The sequence below is a fragment of the Phaenicophaeus curvirostris genome, chromosome 2 (assembly GCF_032191515.1).
Source record: "Phaenicophaeus curvirostris isolate KB17595 chromosome 2, BPBGC_Pcur_1.0, whole genome shotgun sequence".
Lineage (NCBI taxonomy): Eukaryota > Metazoa > Chordata > Aves > Cuculiformes > Cuculidae > Phaenicophaeus > Phaenicophaeus curvirostris.
Genome location: NC_091393.1, coordinates 40,087,989 through 40,109,416, shown reverse-complemented (window position 1 = coordinate 40,109,416; position 21,428 = coordinate 40,087,989). Strand labels below are relative to the sequence as shown.

General features: G+C 38.6%; 1 protein-coding gene across 1 annotated transcript in view; it reads right to left on the bottom strand.

Annotated features, from left to right (window-relative positions):
- Positions 1–21,428, bottom strand: part of SLC35F1 (solute carrier family 35 member F1) — a 149,277-nt gene that overhangs the window by 102,924 nt on the left and 24,925 nt on the right. Inside the window, exon 2 of the mRNA XM_069851200.1 lies at positions 4,942–5,117. Within this exon, the coding sequence (XP_069707301.1) occupies positions 4,942–5,117 (176 nt within the window). The remainder of the gene's footprint in view (positions 1–4,941; positions 5,118–21,428) is intronic.

Here is a 21,428-nt window from a genome sequence, read left to right as displayed (position 1 = left end):
TATTTGAAAGCAGGAACTAGAGATACATACTTAAAGAGTAAAAAAATAATGAATTTACATATAACTGAGACGCTGATGTCATAAACCAATCCTAAGTAGAAACACATAAAAAATTATATTCCAGTAACAGGATTGCAACTGTTACTAGTTTCACAGGACTCTCTAGCTGACTCAGGGGCATAGATCACATCTGATTATATGTCAAATCTAAGACATTAGAATTACTCTAGGGAAAACCATATTTCCATTGACATATGCTATAACCTCATCAATTAGCCTAGAAGCAGAATTTATCCAGACATACACAGATTCATAAGAACTTTTCTGAACTATCAAATTGTTGCCAAACCCTTGTAATGGTGGGCTGACAATACCTGGTAACTTGTTGCACTAAAATTAAAGGGATATCATCCAACATGGAGCTCTGCTTGCACAGAATTTGGCCTTTCAGGCTTTACGGTTCCCTCTGCTCCCTCATTTCTTGTTTTCCAGAATAACAAAAAAATAGCAGTCTCATATTATTTCTTTTTCTTTCATGATGTCTAGATGTGTTGTTTTCTTTTGTAGCATATGTGAGGTGGCTTTTAGAAATAATTTATTTTTGGTGGCAACTGCTGATGCTTGCAGCCGTGTTGACTGTTGCTAATTAACACCTTCTGGTCCACTATGGATAATTCTCACTTACTGCTTTTAAAGGTGTTAAACCTAATCCCTACTAGCTCTATGTCCCATAGCTCCACTGCACTGATAGGAGGCTTTTCTTCCTGATAGCTAAGGCTTTTCTTTGCCTCAGTAAATAACACCACACAACTCAAAGGAATATCTGGAAGTGTCCTGACAAGTTTTTGTTAAGCAGAATCCTCTGCTGATGAGGGGACTGAGCTGACATAATATGGGTTAAAATTTTCTTCTAAACTCAGAGGTGTTACCATAGACAAATACAGGTTTTGGAAAAACAACAGGGATGAAAACAACAGGGATGAGGAAGTTACCTCAAAAGAAAGAACTGAGGAGGTCCTTATTTGCTATTAAAGTTTTGGTATATCAACCAGATAAAACTTAATGAAATTAATTCCCTTATAATGCTGCATTAGTGACATTAATCGTTCTCACACAAAGGAAACTCCTAAAGAACTCCTAAAGGCCTGGAGAACAGGCCTTATGAGGAACAGCTGAGAGAGCTGGGGTTGTTTAGCCTGGAGAAGAGGAGACTGAGGGGAGACCTCATTGCTCTCTATAACTACCTGAAAGGAGGTTGTAGAGAGGAGGGTGCTGGCCTGTTCTCCCAAGTGACAGGGGACAGGACAAGAGGGAATGGCCTCAAGTTCCACCAGGGGAGGTTTAGGCTGGACGTTAGGAAAAAACTTTTCACAGGAAGGGTCATTGGGCACTGGAACAGGCTGCCCAGGGAGGTGGTTGAATCACCTTCCCTGGAGGTGTTTAAGGCACGGGTGGATGAGGTGCTAAGGGGCATGGTTTAGTGGTTGATTGGAATGCTTGGACTCGATGATCCGGTGGGTCCCTTCCAACCTGGTTATTCTATGATTCTATGATTCTATGAATTATACTCAGACCTCAGCATTGGTGCATTAATGAGTGTTAGACTGGAAGCTCTAGTGGACTTGTATGTGTGGACAAGTGAGTTTTAGCATCCATGTATGCCTGACTGTGCATTCCTAACTGTGAAGAACCTCTGCAATCACCTCTTTGGGGAAACGATATGTTCAACTTAAATATACGTATAACAAAAAATATTAAGATTAGCATTATATTCAGAATAAAAGAGAGAGAATTCTAGATACCAGCATCATCATTTAACAGAAACTTTGGAGTTCAGCTGATAGAAAGGTGGTAGGATTTTGCATTGGAAAAATCTCAGTTTGGCTAAATTCTATTGCTTTTCATGATGTCTGCCTGAGCAGTATTCACATTTTAAGGCTCATATGAAAATCTCACAAGAACAGATGTCCTTTAACACTTCTGTCACTGCTTATTTCTGGTCATGAGGCCAAAATTGCAATAATGATGAAAAGCCTTATCACATGGATTTCACTGCTTAAAACTGTTGAGACCACTTTTACTGCCTTCAAACTGGTTCCCCATCTACATCTACATCTACATCTACATCTACATCTACATCTACATCTACATCTACATCTACATCACAAACATAATGGAAGCTGCTGGTGCCCAGGGACTAACTTTAGCTGCTAGAACCTGGGAGTTTGCTGCAGAAAGCTTGAGTCAGAAAACCTCAGGAATTAGGAGCTTTAGTCATCTGATGATACTGATTTTCAGAGACCAATGCAAATTCTACCTTCTCAGTATCTCTCAGGGTGTTTATATGGGGCAAGAAGATGAACAGTGAGGGAAAAACAAAATTTAGAAGAAGCTTTTAAAGAAAGAAGAGTTACTTATGCGTCAGGAAATTAGTTTTCAGTCTGACAGTGAATTAAGCGGGGGTTGGGCCACCTCAAGTGACGCCTCCTTAGCCAGTTCTGCAAAACCCCAGAGATTAAGAAGCAAGCAAAGGAAAAGACAAAGCGATACAGTTATTTTTGACTACCACCCAACTTATGACTGTTTGATTTCTGAGGGAGAACAAGGATATTAAATCTTGCATACAGAGTAGGAGAACTGAATTTTAAAATAAATAAATAAATAAATAAAAGCCTTCTGCTGTTCCCAGCACTCAGAACAGAATCATCCCATATAAAATTAATAACATTATTATGTGATTCCCATTTGTTAATGAAGCCAAATGATTAGAGCTGCTTGAAAAAGTGCCTTAGTGGAACAAACACAGATAATACATTTGAATAAATACACAAGCAAAAAGACAATGTCAGGCTCAGTCAATTGGCAATATTAAATGCTGAGTAAATGAGTTGGCTGCATAGTGCTGTGCCATCCAGCAGGAATACTGAATGCCTGGATCATTGCTTTCATTGCTTCTGTAGCCAATTTTGTTCTGGGTTTATTTTGGACCAAACCATCTTTTTTTTTTTCTTATTCTTTTTTTGACAGCTCCCTTCTTAGACTATTCCACTGGGGCTCTGGTTGTTCAAATGCTCTGTATTCAACAGCGAGCCTGTTCAAACATCTTCCCCAACTCTCCTCCCTTGTCCAGAAGATATTTATCACATATCCCTGATACTTTCCCCAATCGATTCCCAAATCTATCTAACCGGCACAATAGATAGCTCCAACAAACTCTCTTTAGTCTACCACTCCAATTAAGCATAATGAAGTATAGTTTTAATACATATTTTTATACATGTAAAACAGAGTGCTTGACAGCATTTTTGAAATGTTGATATATACCACGTGTCAAACATGATTCTAAATGAAGTCCTGAAATGCACAGCAGTATGCTGGCCCATATATCCTCTCATGAGCCAGCACCTTCAAAAAAGTAAAATCTATTTAAAAATCAGAGTCTTGGCTTCCACACTATCTAAATCAGGCCCAAGGAGGACATTTCTGGGACAGAACTAGCGAACATCTAGGCAATCCTACACTCAGAAGAATTATTTTTAAACACAGTTCTCCAGAAAGATGCCACTAATACATGTTTTAAACCTTTTGCAGAGCAAAGCATGTGGTGATGTTTCCCCTTACACAAAATGAAATACCAGGATAGTGAAACATTGCCTCAGCAATCTCTCCTTATATAATAGCCAACATTTCCTCTCCAGTTTGGCTTTCATCACTTCCAAAAAATGTCACTGGAGACCAAGGTTTATAAGACTTAAGTTGTAATACACTTAAGCGCTTTGGGCTGGAGTACAGTGGTATATATTTGACTGTGCATTTTTTGGATGAAAATTGTCTGTTCTGTTTTGGAACACTTTATAATATTGAATCACAAGACCATACTATAAGTGAAGAACTTAGCAATTTCTTAAAGTTTGCAACATCAACGAATGATCAAAAAATAATTGTTGCTGCGAGAAAATACAAATCTCTGAGTATGTTGATAAATGTACCATGGCCTGATACATTTTGTAGTTCTTTTCCTCCAGAGCCCTTCTCTCCTATATAAAGAGACCAGAGTCAGGAAAGCACATGATATTTTTGCTCTTTGATTTTGCTTCTAATCCATGTGTTCTATGAAGATGAACAAATAAAATGATTACAAAAAAATGAGTGGGTGAGAAACGTACCTAAACTACATTCACCTCCCACACCTTATCTAGACTCAAAACCTTAAAGAAGAGAGGGACGGGGTAGGAAAGGTACAAACCCCTTATATTACATATAGACTGTCAAACAGAGGATCATTCGATACACGGTACCAAAGCACACCTGAATGTGTTTCCCACTTCAGAGACTAAATGAGTTGTGCAGGCCCTGTAACAAAGCAGAGGCAAGGCTGTATCTCTCCTCTGCCCACAGAACACTACCGAAAGAGCATCCCAGATTCCCTCCCTTCAACTCCTACTTCCCAATGGCTAAAAACTGGCTGCTACTTTTTTCTAACAATAGGTGAACTATTGAGTTGCTGTGATCAGCAACTAGAACTAGCAAGCTCTTCTTTGTTTGCTCCTGAGCTCTCTCCTCAGCCTACATAAGATGTAAAGCACAGTAATATTTCCCAGCAAGGCATGCAGTCATATTCAAAATAAACCCTTAATATGTGGTTGTTAAGGCAGAGGCAGATGTGAGAGGAACATTCCCATAAGAACAGTTAGGAAGTCAAAAGTACTGATGTTACTTTTTACTTTTAGATAGTGCTACTGTCCTAACACCTACTGATTCATTCTTTGGTAATGAAGATTTACTAGGATTTTTTCAGTTCATCCAATATGTATTACTAAGTAATGTACATATATAACAAATGTTAATGGGATATCTGTCTAAATCACAATGCCTGTTGTTGTTCTGCAAAAGCCTTTATCCTCACTGTTTTCTACAAAACCATTCCAGAGAGGCACTTACCTTGTCTGACAGCTAGTGTTGTTGTGTAGACCAAGAACAGAAGGATATAATTGAGGAAGCTCTGAAAAACAGGTGTGTTGGCATGGAAATCTTCTGACAAATACTTGCTTGTGAGACCAATGCCACAGATAAGAAGGGAGAGTACCTGGCCAAGTGCCACAGACAGCAGGAGATCCCTAAAAGGAATAAGAAAAACAAAGAAATAAAAGACTCAGTCTATTCACCAAGGAGGAAATGCTTATTCTCCTCCAGGAATTCATGTTTAACAGTGTTGAACATGAAAACATGGGAAAAAAGCATGGGAAAAACCACAATGCTTCAGTTCATGAGGGATCTGCTGGGTGTAGCTGACATAATGTTTCCATTATTTCTGCTCTTGTCATGGGCTTAAACGTTGCCCAAACACACTAGCTTTTATTCCCATATAAACAGCAGATGGTGCATACCTACCATTTAATTCTGCATTTCACATTTCAGAAAGGAAAATGATAGTTTAAATCAAACAAAACGCAGCAATACTTCAAGCATCTTTCCTTAAAGAAAGACTCAGAAGTATCATTCAGATAAAGCGACAATCCCAGCCTTTCCAGGACTCATTAGCTACAGAAAACATGCAGACAGAAGATTTTCTCTTATTTCACCATCAACATGAATTTACCATATAAAGTCCTTCTCCTCATTTCATCGTATAAACTACTCTTTCCATCTACCATGCAAATATATGTATCTTTTCTTTCAACTTTGTCACCACTTACTTCCCCTTCTGTTTGGTGGGAGCAGGAGGGTTTTCCCTTCCTCTCTCCTTCTTGTTCTTAAATATGCATTATCTGGTTTGGCTTCTTGCTTTAATCTGTTTTCCTTGATTTTTACCTCCAGTCTCCTCTGCATTCCACTAGAGTACAGCATTCCCCATTCTCTCCCCCCACTGAGATAGTTGCTCCTTTTGTGCATGTTCTCTGTCTTTCTATAGTTTGCTCCTCTTTACTCAAGGAATGGCTATATCTGAAAGCCCACCTGTTTAAAGTGTGTATTAATTTTATATTCTTTCTTCAGTCTTCTCAGTAAAAGCTTTTCCCCTTCAAACTATCTTTACATCTTTACTCTTTTTGCAGAATTTATTACCTAACCGCACAGCCCAATTCAGTCCAAACAATGCCCTTTTTCCAATTTTTGTCACAGGATCTCCTGTAGCCCCAGCACAGGAGCATGTGTATTTTTAAATTAAGGCATTTCCCAGGTTCCTTATGTGTCAGTACTTTCATAATGTCTAGGCCTGCTCCACAGTTACAACTTCCCATGCACAAGCAAGAGAAGCAAAAATGTTGGCCTGGAAGAGGAGCAAGGACAACGAGCGAATGGGGGAAAGCAAAAGGACACCCAAAGGGGACATCTGTGCAAACCCAGCTGGCTGCTCCTGTCACTGTCACCAGCCTCCAGAAAAGAGGGGCTGTAGGTCACTGGAAGAACCCTCAAAGGAGAGAAGTCAGGAGAAGAACATGCTGTGCAATGTCTCATTAAACTCTGGTATGAAGACAGGGGATTAGGCAATCCTAAGAAAGTAAAAGAAGGAAGGCAGCACTCTGTTCAGCTCTAACAACCTTTCACGTGTTCTCCTCCGCCAGAGGGTTAAAAAAATTGCTTCAAGGTTGCTTTGCTTTCCCTAACAGATTTCCTTGACATTGGCAGTGCGTATTCAGCAGCTATGAGCATGTGCTTCCACAACAACTTTCCTGGTAATCTCAAGTGTCAAATTTATTTGCCTTTCTCTTATAAACAATCCTCCCACTAACGTGTCTTGGTGTCATTCATGGTGTGATTCAACCAAACAGACACAGGAAGGTACAGGAGGCTGGGTAGTTCTATACAGCTAAGATACCTCACAAACAGCCTGACACAGATAGTAAGAGAACAAACTTTACTATGCTAAGCCTCATATTTTGGCAGGAGACTTCTGGTTAAGTAGCAAGTAAGACTTGCCGCCTCCACTTTCACGTTATTTACCCTACTGTGAAACATAACCATGGGAAACAAACATACTCCATAGAGATGACATTTTTTTTAATATTTGTATGTGTTTGCTTTCCTCTCAGTTTTGATGTTGAGAATTCATGAAATCAGAAGCTAAAAATATAGGGGAGAAGGTGCAGAACCAGATCCTTCAGTTAGTGTGTCTCCTGACATTTACACCATTGTGGTGGTTGTGTTTGGTCTTTCCTTTGAGCCCTCCTGGTTTTGTCACAAACTCTCCTGCAGTTTGTTTAAAACTAGAGAGAGTTGACATCTGGTTTAGAAAGTATTTAAATCGATGGTATTGAGAACAGAGGTATAAGTCAAATGTATAGGTACTAGCTTATTAGGCTTGAAGTTATTCTATAGAAGCCTGTCTGGGATTGAAATCCACTGTACAAAGTTGCAGAAACCTTCTAGAAATCATGATAGGAACATGCTCTGACATACAACCTCTGACATTAAAAATACTATATTGTGCATTTTAAAATATGTCCCTGTTTAAATATTCAGTGCAGTTAGTTGCTTAGGCAGTGCTTTGTGTCAAGAAATAGGAATGGTTGGACTCGATGATCTGGTGGGTCTCTTCCAACGTGGTTATTCTATGATTCTATGACATCTGAGACTACGATGCAAATGCTGGCAAAACTATGGATCCTCAGTTTCTCACATCACCTGCTATGCTGTTGATGTAGAATAGGAAATTTGAATAGTGACTGCAATTTAAATCCACATATTAACCTTGTAAACTTGTTTACAGTTCTCCATTTAGCTGGGTGGTGTTTCCTACATCCTTCTCCTACAATGAAGTTTCACAGAAGGCTGTCCTCTTGCCTACTGCCGTTTTTGTAGTTTTATTTCAGTAGTAAATTAAATGTTTGCAAATTTGTGACTGTAAATGTGTTGCCTGCTTTACAGAGGATGCAGGTGGTTATTAGCTGTTCTCTGTATATCAACTATGCCCATGAGCAAATGTCGTATTATATACATTGTGCAACTGCATCTGTTCGGGAAAGAAGCATCTTGGATCCTACTTACATTTACAGAAAGCTAAATATACCCTCACTCATAAAAGGGCTTTCCCAATTATATAATCCTTGCTTCATATGACAGTTAGCTGTTGGACATCACTACATTTTTCCAGACTGATGGGAAGTTTGATTATGTCCTATAAAAGGCATAACTTTTTTATCTCAACTCTCTATATTCAGGTGTGTCAGCAGACCCAACCAGGCACTACTCACCTCTGTGTTAAAAACCCAATGAACAAAAAATGAAAAGCACCAGGTAATTTTTCAAGGCTGTATATGATAACTATAACTTTCTCCAATTTATAAAACAGACATATTTTTTTCATAGTCGATTCTTTGGCAAGTAATTCAACCAAATCTACAAGTGACAATCTTCCTAAAGAGTTCAAGCAGCTGTCTACAATCTTATATATATACACACATATATATCCTGTTCTCACCTTCTATATTTTACATTTCATTAATATACAAACAAGAAGCTAATACAAGGTAATTCAAGTGTTATGGTATTCTTCCAAAGAAGTCATTAAGAATAGTTTTCTATGTCTTCTGTCAATTACAAAATACGTCAAAAATCCATTCACTATTGACTGAAACAATCAATGAAGACCAAGGGTAATTAGTAGTTCAGTAATAACAGACATGGACAAGAATCAAGACTATGAACCTGAACATCTCCACATCTACAGATAAATGTTGGATGTGGATCAAAATATATTCTCTCTAACCTGAAATAGCCTTTAAGTAAAAATTGTCTTTTGGATAACAACAGAATATAAAAAATTGAGAAAACTACTCTGTGGAAGACCAGTGCAAGTAGTCCTGTCAATGCCACCAGCTTCCAAAACACTGACTGCATAAATGGTATTGAATATACCAGACACTGCTTGTGTCTGGTATTTTTAATTATGTAAGAAAACTCATTTTGAAATCAAGCTGCCGTGTTCCTTCTCCAGTCGGAACTTAGTTAAGCATTTCACAGATGATATATCATAAAATCATAGAATGGTTTGGGTAGGACCCATTCCAACAGTTTCATATCCTTCTTATGTTGCGGATTCCAGAACTGGACACGGTACTCCAGGTGGGGTCTCACGGGAGCAGAGTAAAGAATCACCTCCCTTGACCTGCTGGCTGTGCTTCTTTTGATGGAGGCCAGGATACAGTTGGCCTTCTGGGCTGCGAGCACACGTTGCCGACTCATGATGAGTTTCAGAAAGATACATCTCTGCTTTTATTCTAATTTCTTCAGTGCAAAGAGTAGCAGAATCTAGATGTTTAAGCAGAACTAATTCAAGTGCTAAGACTTCAAGCAAAGATGATCCATTTTATACCATATAGTTATTTTTAGGATTGTTCATGACCACATTCACTCTCCTGCCATACCACAAGATAAATCCACTGCAGACAGGAATGACACTTAGTGGCACGGAAGATTTGGTATACTCTGCTCCCCTCCCCTCATTAGTGTAGATTGCAACTGACAATAACCACAACTGCAAAACAGGTGAAATGACTAAATAATGGAAACCAACTACAAGGTCAATAAATGCTGATTTTTGCCTTGGATGAAGGGAAGAGAATAACTCGTCTCTCTCCAAGTAGAAAAGCAGAACAAATCTTAAGTTATTTAATTAGTGACGATGTGAGCAGCAACAAAGAATAATACATTTAGATAACCCTAATAACAGACATAACATGCCTGAGTTGTACAGAAGTGCCTGATAGTACTATCTGTATTTCATTTTTCCTGCCAACAATGATCTAACAATATAAGATTCTTAGTTCCTGAGCCCTTAACACCCAGATAAGCATAATAACAGCCTCATTCTTTTTTAAGAAGAACAAGCAAGCAAACATCGAAGAGAAGCTTTCAGCGCCTCTGGAAAACCTACTACATCCTTTAGACAAAGCAAAGAGTAACTCACTGCTGTCATCCCCAGCACTCCTTAGTATCTTTCCTAAATATCATAATACTGTTCAAATGTGCAACACGGATCCTTTCTGCAACACCTTCCCTACTGGTTTTCATACCCTTCACCAAAGACTGGCACAAAGAATGATTTCTCCCTTATGCCTTTGGTCTACTCTGCTGGCTTCAGCAGTACATTTATTCACTGAGGAAGAAACATTTGTATGTATCTTGACGAAAAGCTGTATAGTTTGAGGACCTTCAAAAGAACACCAAAACGAGTCTCACTTCAAAAAGCTTTATAAAAGTGAGGTCTTCCGCCATTCTGGGTCCAATTTTTCATTAGTTGAACGCTATTCTATTTTTCTACTTGTATTCTATTCAAACAAAAATTCTGCAGAAATTCCATTTTCCTTCACTAGGATCAACAGCATCTTCTCAAGTTAAGTTAATACAGAGGGAGAACTTCAGCTTGTCTCTAAATTCTGATTTCATGAATGCATATTAGTCATTTACTAATAGAAAGCAAAGAGAAGATATTCTTCTCCTGTAAACCATCAAATTAATGCCTGCACCTTGATTTTTTTTTTTTGCTTAAACTAAAATCCTGCACTGAAACCAATCAAATTAATTTCATTGTAGCCACACTTGTCAGTCAATCTGTCCAGTGCCTCCTATTCAGTCAGATGGGTATTTTGAAGTAAGAAGTAGGTCAGAATTACTCCTAAACCTGCAGGTGTTACTCTGCTAGGCATCTACCATAGGTTTTTCATGATATCCTAACAGAAATTAAACAATACTTCTTCATCGCCTCTTTAGAAGAGCCAAAAGGCAAAGCCTCCTCTTTGCATTGGGAGCCATTTAATGCTGTTTAAATGCCTGGACTGGTAGCTTCTATGCATCATTTTACATGTGCTCTGACAGGCATATGGATATTTCTGTCACTTGAGTTTCTCCTTGTTTATCAGCCATGATAACGCCATAAACTTCTGAAGGAAACATTATCATATCAAAGAACTCTGAAGCCAGTGCTTAGTTCCTAGCCCAGATATACTACCATGGATGTAAAGTACTGAACAGCTATCCTCAGGTTCTCCTGTAATCAATTTTCATAAAGTTAAAACATTTAGCTTTGACTATTAGTTAATTTCCATGTCCTCCCCAGAACATTAAAACACTTCCAAAATGCATAATCAATGCCGTGCAACATTCAGAAGGAGCAATACAATCACAGCTGTTATATGCTAGAGAATCAGTGACACGGAAAGGGTGGCCAAGTGATTTAAACATTCAGGCATATTTATTATGACACTAAATCTTGTTTTAGAGCACTCTCTGTGCCAGTTTTAACTTAATTGCTTTCCCCCTTCTTTTCTGTACTTTATTTGGTCTCTTTCCACTGATCAGTCCCCACTCAATCAGTTAAAGAGTACCTCAGAGGGTAGAGAACAGAGGCTATCACTACGTTTATTTTCGAGCACGACATGTATTAATCCTTCAGCATCCCTCTGCCTCCAGCAGACAAGAGATTAGCAATCTGTTTCCTGAGCTGAGATTTCACCAGAGGAACACACCTGGAAATGCCGCTCCACAGCACAGTTAAAGCGGGCCTGCAAACAGGACCACACTTTCTCTTTGATGGCGATGACTCCTATACAGAGTTATCAATCCAAACGTTCCCAGGTGTATTTAAAAAAACTAAAACCAGATACACTTCATTTAGAGATTGATTACTGCTATGCCATAGTGAAGGTGATGAAGTCTATCCCAGCTTCTTCCCTTGAGTGCGTTTTAGTGCGCTTATAGAAAAGTACAAGGAAAAATAAAACAAAACCTTAAAAACTTTCCTTTGATTCGAAGTGAGCTGAAGTTATGCCTCATAAGAATACAGTTAAATTTATTTAAATGCTTTAAGGGGGATGAGGAAGCTTATCTTAAACACCTACCAATAGAAATGTTGACACGCATTTCCACAGGAAAAGCAGGAACAGCACAAATGTCAAAACCTCAAATACTAAACCCATCCTGGGATGCGTCTCCTTCCACTGCAGCTGAGTTCCTCAGTTCCCATACCACCTCACATTCAAATGGCTGCTTACTGAGGACACAGACATTACTTCCATATTTTGCAGTTCACACTTAATGCACACGTAGGCAGCTTGTAAAAGAATAAACTAACAAGATTTGGTAAAACCTTTTTAAGGACAATAAATTGAGCTCTCATTGAAAGCTAAAGCTGCAGATTTTCTAATAGATCCTAAGCATATGAAGCCTATGAAATTTATTGAATCTAGAGAACCAGATTCTACACTAATATTGCACTTCTCTTATCTTCCCATTATTCTAACACGTCTGTTACACAGGGAAGAAATTGTACCAGTCAGCAAATGCAACCCTTCACTCTCCTCTACCTCTCTCTTCAATTAATGCATCAAAGCTGCTGCACACTGCTTTAGAGCAATTTACAGAAGTAGTTAATAATCTATAGTAAAACGTACATAACACTGAAGAGCAACCTACATATACACTGCCAATACACCATTGGCACAGGTAACACATTTATTCTATTCGTCAACTGCTTCTACAGTGTACTTTCTAGATGATGTCCCAAGAAACTACAATGGTCTCCAAGGTCTAAACGAAAGGTTTTTTTATAAAATATTTCTGACAAGGAAGAACAAACCAACCTGAAGCATTTTCAGAATAGAGGCATCAAGCCATTGTTAACAACGGAACACCAAAGCCTGAATCCCAGCTAAACCCATATAATGCATTAGAATATGAATAACACTAATTAATATTAACCTACAAATCAGAGAGTGAAACCCACACAACACCAAGCCCATACACCACATAATACCTACTGAGCTGTTATTTTGACATCTTCAGTTGCATTTAAATTATGTACAGTCTTTGTACTTGATCTCAGCGCAAAGGGTATATCTTCTTCAGGGTGCGCTGCAAAACACCTCAAGCTCCCACGGCTTGAGAAACGCAGATTCTCTGCTCAGAAGAAATGCAGATTCTCTGCAATGCCTTGAGAGGACTATCTCTTTATTTTCCAAATGTAACATTTTAACCTCTTTATAGAGAGGACAGTACTGTGGATCTTAAATCTTCAGGCTGGTCTGAAAAGCTCCAGGCCTTGAAACCCTAGGGCTAATTTCTGAAGAAAAGCCAGTAGAGGAGTAAAGCATGACTCATGAGTTCCTCATCTGTTTTCTACTTTGTATTGGAACTAAGTTAAAAATACTTTTTTTGACTTCTCTTTTTACCAAGGCTTTGAGCCCTTCTGAATGGGCCAGAAGCATAAAATTCATTCCTTCTCACTGTGGTTGAAAGTCTTTATGCCTTAAGCTGAGTGGAGGAGGGAAGCTCTTTACCCTCTTGTTCTCATCACCATTTCTTCTTGCCTCCCCGGCTCCCCATTGCCTCCTTCTTCCACTGTGGCTCTGGACAAAACTTCACAGATATTTTCCACAGCAGAGCAAGGCTCTGTGTTGCAAATTATCTGCTGTATCTGCATGTTCCCAGTTATCCATGATGTTTCTGTAAAAAGTCACTGATTCAGATGGGCCCCATAGGACCGATGTAGGTGGCCTCAGGGAGAAAGCCATGGGGATGGAAGGCACAGGCAGGCAAAGGAGAATCACTGCATGAAGTCTAGGGATGCAGCTCATGCAGCATCCCAGGGATGGTCCTGAGGACCAGGGGAGGGACAAGGCTAACTGGAAGCTGACTGGAAGCAGGGGCAGTGGCACAGCTCCATGTGTTTCTTCTTCTTCTTCACCTTCTGGCTTTCTCAGCTGCTTTGAGGTTTTTCTATTTAAAGCGCTAAAGTTCTAATTTTTACTTAAATACAATTTGGCTTGAGTTTAAGATCATTTTGGGGGAGATCCCTAAAATCCAGTCAAGGTACATATGCCTCAAAGTTGTGGCTGACGCAGGCTTTGCTGCTTTCAAGCGAGAACTTGAGCAAACAACACAGATTACTGGCTTCTGATGAAAACAAAGCAAATCACATTCAGAAGTCTCAAGAGTCTCTGGAGCAGTTTCTTAACATGACGTCTTACCTAATACCAATATACAATTGGCAATTGTATATTCTATGATTGTATATAAAGCAAGTGTTGAAAATTGGTTTCATTTATGACAAGCTTTTACCCCAAGTTCACACACACTCACATGCTCACTAATACAGGTGTTTTACAATTCTTTAATAGCAAAGGAACTGGACTTTTTTTTCTTAAGACTATTCTTAAACATTTAAAATTTACCCTGCACTTAATGTTTACCAACATATTGCTAAGATAATCTGCTGTGGTGTCTGTAAGTGCAAATAAGGTACTTCATATTTTTATTTTTTAATAACAAATGCATTAAAAATAGCAAAAAAGTGCAACAACAAAATTTTAAAGCTATTATATTGATCGAGCAAAATAGTAAATCAACACAGACAAATATAAGGGGATGGTTTTGCTGCAACTTGTCAGCAACAGTGAGCTTCATCCCACTAGTGAGCCAAAAAAGAAAATAATAGTAAGTTTACCCTAAAAATATGCCTAAGCTTTGAAGTAAAAAGCTGCCTTCTAACTAGCAATTTCTTTTTTTCAGTTATAAATTACAGGACTTAGAGCACCACAGGCTTTTTCTCTTCAAGAATGAAGCTTTCTCCATATACAGTGCTGTACTCTTCCCAGGCAACAGAGCACTGAATAGACTAAATATATTTCAATCTTTCTGATGGAATAAAAAATATAATTATACATGACTGTATGGTAGGATGGTATTTCAGGTTATTTTGGCCAAATAAACTGACTGAAGCTGACTGCAGCCCATAAACTTTTATAAATTGTCGCTATCTATCGCAGCATCAGTACAAAAATTAAGACTCCTATCTCTAAAGAACTGATCTAGACTGGAATAATAAATGACAGAATTAGCTTTCCACACAAAAGGTTACAAAAGTAGTTACTAACACTAATTGAGGACTATAGTACTTCTAAACAAGTAACTCTTCTTCCATAATTTTCCAAAAATTAATTCAAAAAGTGAGATTTCCAGTCTTAGAATAGGGGACTCAAGCATTGATTAAGAGTGAGTGTAATTTCTCACACTAGAACTTCAGGTGAAATAGGAGAGCTCTGAAAATACCACATTTTAGCTTATGAAACCTAGGCAGTCATTGAGCTGCTGATCACCATTACTTTTATAATTCAAGAACAAATTACTCCAACAGATCTCTTTTTCTGCGATGCATATTTGTTCTTACTCTGTTCAAAATGCACCAGTTTGAGCTTTTATCTGCTAGAGGGAACTGGGATGTGGAAGGACTGACAACTCTCTGCCACTCGGAGAAAACTAAGTTCTCTGTCAAATTTCATTATTTCATCTCACTTGCAGTGGTTTATATGCCTCAGGCTCTGGATATTATAAATACAGCGATGAATATCTTTAGATAATATGAGAAACAGTTTTAAAAGTTTCAGGTCAGTTAAGATCATCATTAGCTCCCAGTTTTCTCAGAGGAGCTAAGAAACTGCAGTAATACACCTGGATGATTCCCAACATCAAGAAAAACAGCTCACTAGTGCCCTAAGAAGTAAAGCATCACTTCTTATTGCTCTCTTGCTATTACAGTACAGTGCTAATACAGTTTAAATTGATGGGCATTTGGGGACTAAGTTGTACAACTACTGAGAGAGAGTTGATAAAGGAGGAGGTGAAAAGCACTACAGATCCTGCTATACCCCTGCCACTGATAAGCCAATCTTGATTGAATGCATTTAAACAAGCTTAAATGACTCAATATTCCTCAAGTGATAGATGCAAATGTAACTTAATTCTGCGTTGCCAGAAACAAGAAGTATGTGCTTCAAAAATTAGGTAGAGTTCCTAGAAAATCGTACGTATGTGAGTCAGTATGATGGTATGATGGATGATATCAGATTTTTCCTGATACTGCTGAAAGTTCGGGAACCAAAGTGGTTCCCGAATTTCTGTTCCTGTAGGATGCATGACTCTAAGTGAATGCACTTCTGAGTATTGACTGCACATCCATAATTAGGCACCTAAAGCAATTATGGTTTATTTGTTTCTTCAATAAAGTTAGAAGTTAAAAAAGTGACAGATAGGAGCGCTGAATGTGCGAAGGTGCAACCATAAAGATCGTGGCTGGCATTCGGAGAACGAAAACTACTAGTTCAGTTAATTAAAAAATACAGAGTTTTTTCATTTGTTTTGTTTTGGTTTTTTTAATATCAGCACATCTGCAAAATGAAGATATTCAATAACAACTGTTCATTCTAGAGAGCATTTAACATCTAAAGTAAAACTTTAAATTAAAAACCAAGTTGATTTGCCTACCTTTTGCAAAATCATTTGCTTAAAACTATCTACATAATGCTTCAGAACACTGTTATTAGTGTTTTTTGCAACTTTTCCTGAACATATTAATTATGTTTTCAATAACAATAACATTGAAAAATAGAAAGAATAAAAAATCCCTGTTTCAGTGGGCCACATTTTCTCCCCAAGTAGGCATGTGCGATTCCCATTAATTTGAGTTGTCTCTACAGCAAGTTCCAACTATGCGAAAATGGTTAAAGCACATTAAAAAAAACCTTAAGAAAAATGTCCTTAAATTGGCCCCTGCATATTGGCCCCTTAATTGCACCCCTCGTACAGAAAGATAAAGGATACCTACATTAGCATTTCACTGAGGAAGGCACTACACTGCTGCATGCTTTCCCAAACTACAGCTACATCAAAGAAGAGATGCTTGTATGCCTGTGGCTCATTCTCATTTTCATTCTTCAAGGCCCTGACCTTCTTTCACTGCCTCCCATGTGTGGCTTAGAATTGCTGCCTCATTCTGTAGCCCCTCAAGCAGCAATAACGCTCAAAGTTGCTTGCTCATGAATACTATGACAAACACAAGGACATTAACATTTTATATATTTTTCTTTTCCAATAGTTCTTTAATGCACAGAGGCCAGGATTTTCCCCTTTTGGATGTGTCTTTCTCTACCCTCTTCTTCACTGTGAAGCCTGCATACTTAGTTTCATGGTGGCATGACTTCTTAAGGAGGAATTGAAAACACCCCCATCAGATCTACTCCTAATCTGTTGGTTAATATGCCACAAGAGGTAGAATATGTGAGTTTGAGTCCTCAGAACAAGACCACTGAAGCCACTTAGGCAAACAATTTAAGGGTTTGACTGTTTCAAAGAGCTGGGTATCACCTTCGGGAAGAGGAATTTGTACCCCAGTGCAAGTATGGAAGCACAGCTAGAAAGTAAATTCCTGGTTCAGGTAGGTAACTAACTCAAGGCTGCAGCAATGAGGGATTTCAGTAAGCTACATGCTTCCTGGCCCGGTATGAGGGAATTACAGTGTTTAACTCAGGCTTATGAATACTGCTGCCAGAGTTAGCCCATAAAAATTACATTCAGAAAGCTCAACATCGTCATCTTCACATCCCCCTGTGGATCTAGGCAAAGTCAATACTCTAGGGATGGGCTTGATTTTTGAGTGCCTGCTTACATGACCTGAAAAGTGTTGAGTTAGCTTCTATGTCTGCTGCTGGTTTTCTGAAAACAACCCATAGCTGCATTCACAGGTCGTATCTATCTTTCTACTTCTGCATTACCACAGGTCTTCAGGAAAAGAATTACTCAGTGAAAGGGGCCACTGAAAAGCCAGCCTTCTCAAAGGGACTTAGAGGGCAGGTACTCCTCTCTTGCTTTACTTTTGCACAGCAGTGATGGCCACTACCCAGACAAAACTTCAGGGGAGGTTCAAACTTTGGCACCTGCATTTAAATTTCTATTCAATGTAATCAAAAAAAGAAAAAATATATTTGGGGTGGAAATTACAAATGAAGAGAAATCATCTCCTGCTAAATGAAAAGTCCAGTTATCTACAACACAAAGTTCTTCATTTCTAGGTATGAGTGTGATGGCTCTACCCTTAAGTTCCAAGATAAATCTCTCCCTTCCTCTCTTCCTTTCAATTCAGTCAAATAGTATGACTGCCTCTGTCAACACTGCAAATTTACTGTACACCCGATACACAATCATAGAACTGGCTCAGTTGAAAAAAATATAAGGGCATTGACCTCATTTTTGCTGGTTTTAGTAGAGTTAAAATTGCAAAGTGTATGAAATAAAAAAAAAAAAACCAAACAATTATGAGTGATCTGGGAAAGTGTCACCTACAGATTTTTAGAGGGTCAGGATCGAGAAATCCTGGTCTAAGGGATCCTGCTCTGGTGTCAAATGCATGCCCAAAGCCACTGCTAACCTGAGATAAGAATGATGACTCACTTGAAATAAAATTAAACCTGTGGTGAAAGGGGAGCTATAAGGTCCTCTTGCAGGAGATAAACCACGGCTGATATTTTCACAGAGCATTGATATGCCAATGCTCCCTGCCTCCCAGGTTGCTTAACAGTAATTTCTTCCTACTACTGGCATTTATACTTTGGATGTGCAAGAAAATAACAGAAAACTTAGTCATGTACAATAGATTTTCTTAGCAGGATTTGGATACAATATTGCCTTCCCAACACTGAACTCTGGAGTCACACCAAGGCAACAAGCAGGCTGTAACTGGGCTACTGAGGGTCCTCCTCAGCATATGTGGCTAATGAGGGCAATAGCAGGCCAAAATGCACTCCTGAGACAGGAGAACATGGATCAGAATCAATGCCCAGCTCATGAGGCTATCTGCTCTATGCTGCGAAGTTAATCAGCACCACGCTATTCTCCTGATGGTGGCAGGTATGGAGGAGGCATAGCTTTGTTCTTCCCCTTATCCTCCAGGTGTGCTAACCTCCCCAACCCCAGCACTGGAAAACAGCACTCTTGTATTTTCCCCTGGATTGCTCTGCACCAACTCGTATCGGTTCATCCTCATACACAGGGATCAGATAGCAGCCTGTACTAGCTAACACTGCCCATCTATCTCCCGTGAAAACAGCCACAGAAGATGCTATTCCAGCTCAGGCAAAATGATGGCTTCTCAAAAACAGAATAAAAAGTCCATTGTGTCACAGGGAGGCATCCTCACAGACCAACTGCTTTTCTTCAGCAGATGATCTTTTTCCTCCTAGCCATATACAAGTGTGGTCACAACCTTCAGCTGGCAAGTTTACTTTATTTCCCTTTCCAAGACAGTTTTGATATGTGCTTGAAGCAAAAGAGGCAGGGGGTCAATCTGACAGTTGAAATGAAATGTGTAAGGAAAAATCCTAAAATAAATAATTTTCTGTGCACCCATGACATATTAGACACTCTGTGCTAAAGCTTTACACAGCTACTTTTACAAAAATACAAGAATAAATGCACCATCAGCATTAAAAAGATGAGGAAGAATTTCTGTGCTATGCAATAGCATTTGCTCTACAGCAATCACCCCTCTGAAAGGTTTCTAAGGCTGTAGTTATAACTGAAGGATGAAATCCCTTAGTTCTCCATTTCCTTGCCTTTCAGAACTGAAGGTAGCCATTAAATAGGATTTCATTGTAACAATATTCATTTGATTTTCCATTGACTTTTTTTCTAGTAAGAAAGAAGAGAAATGGAGAAAAGGCTGAAACCCTCTTGTAAGCTGCATGAGTTACTCAAATGACATATCCATAATATACAGCACGCACACAAGGTTAAGGGATTCATACAGGACATACTGTGACATTGTAGGTACCCTACATGTTGCTTTTGAGCAACATGCACTGATTAATTTATGTTTGGAAGGGATTATCTGACAAGGGCCATATGGAGCTGTAAAGCACACAAATACTTCATAGATATAAAAAATAAATTAGCTCTGTCTCCTTCCTTAGTTTACTTATGGATTAAACTAAAATTTAACTCAATTGTAATTAAATTATTCTGTTTAAGTCAAATGTTTTTGTTTATAAAGCTCAGTTTGAACACATAGATCCATGTTAATATCTAAGTTAAGCAGGTACAACTCCTTTGGGAGCTCCCACCACCAGCGACCCAAGGCTGCAATGGGATGCACTGTGACTTGGGGACCATGCTTTCCTAAGGTCACCACATTCACCCTTCAGTTCTCCACTCAGAAATTTGGCTGTGAGTCATAACATCTCAGTGGCCTGCCCAAGCAGGAGAAGGAAAATCCAAAACAAGACTAGGTTGTTCAGACTCGTGAAATACAATGAATATCGTTTACCCAACAGGACATCATTCTGCTTTTTCAGATTCTGATCTTTAGAAAGATTTGTTTTCTTGGGAAGACAGATGGAAAGGACATCATAGAAGATTGTTCATAGCTGCAGAACCATCTTTACCCAAAAAACTGAAATCTGGCATGACAATGGCCCTTAAATGTGACTGTTTTCCTAGTGCTTCCTAAGCCTGATCACTGGGCTAAGTGCCTGGACAGACATCAAAGGGCCTCACAGGAAAAATTATCTGAACAAAACAGTGGCAGTCAAATGAGAAAGTGCTGGTATCAATGCCATCAGACCATGCCGCATCGCTGTCACAGCTTTCTTATTGTGTGCATCTTACTATGCAAAAGTATGTAGCATATGGCCATTCAAACATGACAGCAATCTGAGAACCAGACACTATTTTCTGATAGTTTTCAGTTTACAGTGTTGGAAAATACCACACTTCACCTGTGTGTACTGTACAATTATGATGTGAGGTAAAGAATACCATCAGTGTCGTATTAAGGTGTACATATAAATATTTTCATGCTCAACTAATACGATTATGTATATGCAGGCATACTTGAGAGATACCATGGGACCAGATGAGAGAGATTAATCTTGTAATTAATTGTGTGCTTGAATTTAATTTATATGCTTTTATTATTTAGTACCTGTGTCAACTACTTAATTTGCCTGCAAATCATTTTCTTATATAATATTAATGAAACATGCTATACTGAAATTCATCAAACTATGGAAATTAGAGATTAGGAAGAATCATTATATCATCAATTTATCTTCTTCTAGTTTAAAACAGTCCAAGAGCTGTTGCTTCAGAAACCACTCCTCCAAGAAGAGTATTTCAGTTCAAAACAGGAGTATTTGTGGCAGAATGGACAATATTTTTTCAGAGTCAGAGATCAAAATTAAAAATCCAATTTACACCGTGGAACAAACTACTTATTGGGAGTCTAAGCTTCATTTCTTTCCTTAAACAAGACTTTGAGAAGGAAAAAATAATAATGGTAATATTCATTTCTGTACAAACATTAGACAAAGGTCAATGTTTTTACAGCTCTGTACGTATGACATTCTGACCAAATTAAGATCAAGAGATTTACACCATAGTAAACATACAAATTTTGCCTGCACAACCTGCTCAAAACAATTCATGCCCAAATGTGGAGATGGGACTGCTTGGGGTGCTAAAGTGCTGCTGACTGAATACAAAGAGAGATCGAGATCAAGACCAAATCAATGACAAACATCAAAGTAATCATTTATTAAATCTTTGCTAAATTGCCTCCCTAATCTTTGGGTTAGTCCAATGGATGTTCAGAGCACTCCTGGACT